This window comes from Macaca thibetana, chromosome 3 (assembly GCF_024542745.1).
Source record: "Macaca thibetana thibetana isolate TM-01 chromosome 3, ASM2454274v1, whole genome shotgun sequence".
In the NCBI taxonomy this organism is placed as follows: domain Eukaryota; kingdom Metazoa; phylum Chordata; class Mammalia; order Primates; family Cercopithecidae; genus Macaca; species Macaca thibetana.
The window spans coordinates 108,697,076-108,703,833 of record NC_065580.1 but is presented as its reverse complement, the minus strand read 5'-3'; the positions used below and the strand labels follow the sequence as shown (position 1 = coordinate 108,703,833).

The 6,758-nt window shown below is 44.1% G+C and overlaps 2 gene segments (V, D, J or C); both read left to right on the top strand.

The window, feature by feature from the left end:
• Positions 1 to 542: 542 nt before the first annotated feature.
• LOC126950139 (probable non-functional T cell receptor gamma variable) lies at positions 543 to 1,741 on the top strand. The segment is given in 2 exon segments: positions 543 to 929; positions 1,044 to 1,741. Coding segments are annotated over 2 exon segments (486 nt in total).
• Positions 1,742 to 5,301: 3,560 nt separating this feature from the next.
• LOC126950133 (T cell receptor gamma variable 4-like) lies at positions 5,302 to 6,699 on the top strand. The segment is given in 2 exon segments: positions 5,302 to 5,676; positions 5,780 to 6,699. Coding segments are annotated over 2 exon segments (570 nt in total).
• Positions 6,700 to 6,758: the final 59 nt, after the last annotated feature.

The window sequence follows — 6,758 nt, the reverse complement described above, 5'->3', positions numbered from 1 at the left end:
GGGTTGGTTCCAAGTCTTTGCTATTGTGAATAGTGCCGCAATGAACATACGTGTGCATGTGTCTTTATAGCAGCATGATTTATAATCCTTTGGGTATAAACCCAGTAATGAGATGGCCGGGACAAATGGTATTTCTAGTTCTAGATTCTTGAGGAATCGCTATGCTATGGTTTTCAAGATTTTGTGTAGGTGTTATTCTTTTGGTGCTTACAATGTCCTACCGATGGTTAGTGAGAGCCACGGCCATTGTTTTTCTTTGAGTAGAGTCCAAGGCAAACCAACATGCCTCACCCTCAGTCCTGTTAATAAAGCAGGTTCAAATCTTCTCAGAGCGGCCCTGGGTGGTTGCCTCCAAGTGGACTTGCAAATGTGAAAAGGAAGGTGATTCAGGGCCCTAATCAGAAGCTTCCTGGCAGGACCAGGTCCTGGAAGCAGTGTTGGCTGCTGCAACTCTGAAGAGCAGGTTGTGAGCCTGCTGTGGAACTGCCCTCTCCCAAGGGCCGTGGCCAGCTGGCACCAGGGTCGGCTTTCCCCACATCTGCACTCCCCCTGCTGCAGGCCTGAGCTCTCCATGCCCCTGGCTCTCTCCTGCAGAGGGCCTGCCCTCAGTGGCCAAAGGAGGGCGCTGGAGAACGGACCTGAGCAGACAGGCAGGAGCTCCTCTGCAGGTCCTCTCAGGCACCACCCCTTCTGGAAGGAAGGCTTGGGAGTCCCCTAAGACAGATCCTCAGTCACTTCTCTCTGCCTGTGTCTCAGAAAGACCAGCTCCTCCTACTGTCTTCTGTGCTAGGGATTACTTCCTTGTTGAGTGGCACCTGAATTTTGAGAGGTTCCTCTGCTCCTCTTCATCTTGTCCCTTTCCTTCCAAGGCCCCGCAGAGGAAGGCATGCGGTGGGCCCTAGCCCTGGTTCTAGCTCTCCTGTCTCCTGGTGAGTGTGCTGCCTACAGAGAGGCTCATGGGTTTTGTTTTGTTCTTTTCTTCTTTTGCAAGGGGTGCCATACTAAGAAATGCCTCATTATATTTTGTGTTGTTTCCATTGCAGCCAGTCAGAAATCTTCCAACTTGGAAGGGAAAACGAAGTCAATCACCGGGCCTACTGGGTCACCTGCTGAAATCACCTGTGATCTTCCTGGAGTCAGTACCTTATACATCCACTGGTACCTACACCAGGAGGGGAAGGCCCCACAGCGTCTTCTGTACTATGAACCCTACTACTTCACGGTTGTGTTGGAATCAGGAATCAGTCCAGGAAAGTATGACACTGCAAGCACAAGGAAGAGCTGGAATTTGAGACTGCAAAATCTAATTGAAAATGATTCTGGGGTCTATTACTGTGCCACCTGGGACAGGCACCATGATTCAGACCTGCCCTACACCACACTAAAAATCGGCCTGTGGTTGCTTCTGGTACACAAGATAGACCAGCCAACTCTTATTTCCTGCCCTGAATTTACTGTATTCTGTACAAAGAGAAACACAGCTTAACTCCTGCTCTCCCCGCTAATATCACACTCCCCTGGGCAGCAGTTGCATCCTGTTCCCCACTCTCCCCCAGGACTTTCCCGAAGACCAAGTTGCCATCTCCAGGCCTCAGCTCAGCAGCCTGGCTGAGAGCAAGGTTCTCTCAGCTCTCCTAGGACATGGGGGAGGCCCACTCACTCTGCTTCCTAGGACAGACAGGTACACCTAGAGTCCAACTGTGAAGCAAGATATTTTGGACAGCAAATGGGAAGGGTATTTATACTGAATCATGTATCCAATCATGGTCCAGAGATCACAGCTGAGAGTGGCGCTTATTCCTTATGTCCAAACAATATACGCAATACTATAATGACCACCAAAACACTAGGCCTAGATATGCAGTTGAACATTCTCGCCCTCTGCCCTCCCTTTTATTCTCACCCTCCTTTCTTACTTCCATGCATGCTTTTATTATTTTTCTCTCCCTCCCTCCCTTCTTCCTTTCCTTCCATCTTCCCTCCCTCCCCCGCTCTTCCTTCCTTCCATCCATTCTCCGTTTCTTTCCTTCCTTCCTTCCTGGCTTTTCTCTCTCTTTCTTTCCTTTTTGGGTACATAATCAGAATACTTTTTCCACAAAATCATTTGAAATAATTTTCCTCTATTTGTTCGTGCCAACATTGGTACAGGTACTTTAAATGTTCAGTCTTCATTTTTATATTTTGGAAATTTGTTGTGTTACTTTGTTTTGTTTCATATTTGTTTTGTATATACAAAACATTTACATGGAACTGAAGTCAAAATTATAGAAGATGCATTTGAAGATTTTAGCATCCATTGTAGAGTTCTCGTTCCTCTTTTCTCCCTCACCCCATAGGTAAAAATATTTTTATGAGTTTTCTTGAACTTTTTAACTTTGTTTGTCATAGCACAGTATGTATCAATTCTATTTAAATGACATATTTATATTTTTTGTTCATATATTTGTTTTTTATACATTTTAATCAATCTCTTATTTTCCTGTGTCCGGATTTTGTGTCTGACTTCTAAAGGTGCACATACTTCATAAGTATGCACAAAGAAATCCATATCATGCATTTGAATGTTTTTATGCATTGATTATTTAATGATGGCATCATTGATCTATCAGGAATTTTTATACAATAATTACTGTATTAGTAATAATAATACTGGCCAGGCCTGGTGGTTCATCCTGTAATCCCAGCATTTGGGTAGTCCGGTTGTTAGGATCACTTGAGGCCAGGAGATTGCAACCAGCTTAGCCAACATGGTGAAACCCTGTCTCTACTAAAAATACAAAAAAGTAACTGGCTGTAGTGGTGCACACATGCGACCCCAGCTACTTTGGATGCTGAGGCAGGAGAATCTCTTGAGCCTGGAAGGTAAAGATTTCAGTGAGCTAAGATCACACTACTGCTATCAAGTTTGGGCAACAGAGTGAGACACTGTCTCAAAAAAGTTAATAATAATAATAATAATAATAATAATATTGATGGTAAATATGGGTACTGACATTCTGGTAGTTAATTTACTAAGTACATTACTTTCTATTTTATTTAATCTATACAGAAACTTCATTAAAGGTTTAAAGTACTGTTGAATTTAACATTAGAAATTCGGGGGTTAATTAACATTTCCTAAGTCATATACTTTAACTTGATAATGATTGGAATCCAAGCTCTGCGATTCTGAAAATGAGATTTGTTAATTCAGTTTGCATTCCCCCATCTTTAGGAGTACTTGCATTTTTTACATTATGGGTCATTTACAGTTCTTCTTTTCTGAATTGCCTTGTCACACTCTTGACCTATTTTCCTTTTGGAAGATTAATTTTTTCTCGTTGGTATGAAAGACTTAATATACACCATTTTAGAGAAACTGACCCTTTATCAAATGTGTTGAAATATATCTTCTCCTATGTTATTATTTTATTTGACAACTTTTGGCGAATTGCACTTTGAAAAATCAAATCTATCAATTTTTCTAGGGTCTCTATTTTGACGTCAGGCTTAGAGAGGCCGATCTCACCTAGAATTTGTATGCAATTCATCATCGTTTAAATCTAATGATTTTCTTTTTATTACAACTTAATTACTACTTGTGACTGCTAAGGTAGAAATGCAACAATATTTGTTTCCATATGGTAGGTCAATACCCAAAAGAGAACTTATTAAATAATTGACTATTTCCTTGTGGATATTAACATATAACTTTATCACATGAGAAAATATTACATACATGTGGTTCTCTTTCTGGATTTTCCACTGTGTTCCATGAATCTTGTCATTCTAGTGCCGGTATTGTCCTTTCTTCAGCGCTGTAGCTTTGTAGTTCTTTTCACATTCTGATGAGGTTTCTCTCATTTTTTTGTTTTAAGAATTTTCTGTGCATTCTAGTGTGATCTCAATCCTCTCCCTTCCCATTTTTAAACCGTGGGACTTCTGTCCAGCAAGACTTTTTCACGCTCCAAGGCAGGCAAGCTCCCCGGCTTCACAAGAACCCTGAGAACTCAGCTTTCAGAGCTGCTCCTATGGCAGCCTCATGTCCTGTTCGTGTGGTCCAGAGGCAGAGGGAGACCAACCAGAGCCCCCTCCCTTTCTCATTCCCAGCTGTGATGACAGCAGAAACTAAACTCTCTGAGCTGGGCCAACACCACAACTGAGAGGGACATTGTTCTACATCTCATTACACATATTTCAAACTTGTGTCTTCTTATAGAGGAGGTGAAAATCTGTGTATGCCCTAGTGAATTTTCACAATTATATTACTCTACTTGTTTTTTCCCCTATATTTCCATCTGTGAATCCAGGTGCGCTGCAGACTCAGTCTGCTTTCTGAGTATAGGGCTGACAAATAAAATATACAATGACAGACAATTTGGAAATTCAGGTAAATAACAAGTTTTTAGTTTAAGTATGTTCCAAATATTGCATGACATGGCACCCTGAACTACTTTAAAAAACAAACAAACTCCTACTTCGATGAACACAAATCCTCTCAAAAAGAGATCACACCCACAGGATCACATACACACACACCCCACACACATACACCCATTCATCTTAGAGCAGAGTCCAAGACCCACCAACACACATGATCCTCAGTCCTTTTTTATTTTATTTTATTTTATTTATTTATTTTTATTTTTTATCACACTTTAAGTTCTAGGATACATGTGCACAACGTGCAGGTTTGTTACTTAGGTATACACGTGCCACGTTGGTGTGCTGCACCCATCAACTCGTCATCTACATTAGGTATTTCTGCCAGTCTATCCCTCCTCCCTTCCCCCACCTCATTACAGGACCCACTGTGTGATGTTCCCTACCCTGAACCCATGTGTTCTCATCGTTCATTTCCCACCTATGAGTGAGAACATGCAGTGTTTGGTTTTCTTTCCTTGCAATAGCTTGCTCAGAATGATGGTTTCCAGCTTCATCCATGTCCCTACAAAGGACATGAACTCATCCTTTTTTATGGCTGCATAGTATTCCATGGTGTATATGTCCCATATTTTCTTAATCCAGTCTATCATTGATGGACATTTGGGTCGGTTCCAAGTCTTCGCTATTGTGAATAGTGCCGCAATAAACATACGCCTTGGGTGATGCCTCCAAGTGCCCTTGCAGATGCGAAATTTCGGCAAGGTGGTTCAGTTCCCTAATCAGAGACTTCCTGGCAGGAGAAGGTCCTGGCATTAGCATTAGCTGCTGCAACTCTGAAGAGCAGGTTGTGAGCCTGCTGTAGGACTGCCCTCTCCCAAGGGCCATGGCTAGCTGGTGCAAGGGTCGGCTTTCCCCACATCTGCGCTCCCTCTGCTGCAGGCCTGAGCTCTCCATGCCCCGGGCTCTCTCCTGCAGAGGGCCTGCTCTCAGCTGCCACAAGAGGGCGCAGGAGAACAGACCTGAGCAGAGAAGCAGGAGCTCCACTGCCGGGTCCTCCCAGGCACCACTCCTTCTGGGAGGAAGGCTTGGGAGTCCCCTGAGACAGATCCTCAGTCACTTCTCTCTGCCTGTGTCTCAGGAAGACCAGCTCCTCCTACTGTCTTCTGTGCTAGGGATCACTTCCTTGTTGAGTGGGACCTGAGTTTTGAGAGGATCTTCTGCTCCTCTTCATCTGATCCCTTTCCTTCCAAGGCCCAAGAGAGGAAGGCATGTGGTGGGCCCCAGCCCTGCTTCTAGCTCTCCTGTCTCCTGGTGAGTGTGCTGCCTATAGAGAGGTTTTGTTTTGTTTTCTTCTTTTGCAAGGGGTGCCATACTAAGGAATGTCTCATTATATTTTGTGTTGGTTCCATTGCAGCCAGTCAGAAATCTTCCAATTTGGAAGGGAGAACAAAGTCAGTCACCAGGCCAACTGGGTCATCCGTTGAAATCACCTGTGATCTTCCTGAAGTCAGTAGCTTCTACATCCACTGGTACCTACACCAGGAGGGGAAGGCCCCACAGCGTCTTCTGTACTATGACTCCTCCAACTCCAGGGTTGTGTTGGAATCAGGAATCAGTCCAGGAAAGTATGATACTTATGGAAGCACAAGGAGCAACTTGAGATTAATACTGCGAAATCTAATTGAAAATGATTCTGGGGTCTATTACTGTGCCAACTGGGACAGGCACAGTGATTCAGACCTGCTGAACACCACACTGAAAATCTGCCGTGTGGCTGCTTCTGATACACAAGACAGAACCACCCCCTCTCACTTCCTGCCACCAAATTTACTGTATGCTGAACAAGAGAAACACAGCTTAACTCCTGATCTCCCCTACAGGATTACACTCCCCTGGCAGCAGCTGCCTCCTGTTCCCCACCCTCCCCCAGGACTTCCCTGAAGACCAAGCTGCCATCTCAGCTAAGCCTCAGCGAAGCAGCCTGGCTGAGAGCAAGGTTCTTTAGTTCTCCTAGGACGTGGGGGAGGCCCACTCACTCTGCTACCTAGGACAGACAGGTACATCTAGGGTCCAGCTGTGAAGCAAGATATTTTGGACAGCAAATGGGAAGGGTATTTATACTGAATCGTGTATCCCATGATCCAGAGATCACAGCCGAGAGTGGTGCTTATTCCTTATGTCTGTAACAATATAAGCAATGCCATAATTACCACTAAAACACCAGGCCTAGATATGCAGTTGAACATTCTCTCCCTCTGCCCTCCCTTTTATTCTCTCTCTCTTCTTACTTACTTCTTTGCTTGCTTTTATTATTTTGCTCTCTCTCCCTTCCTCGTTCCATCCCTCCATCCCTCCCTCATTCCTTCCTTCCCTCCCTTCTTCCCTTTTTCCTT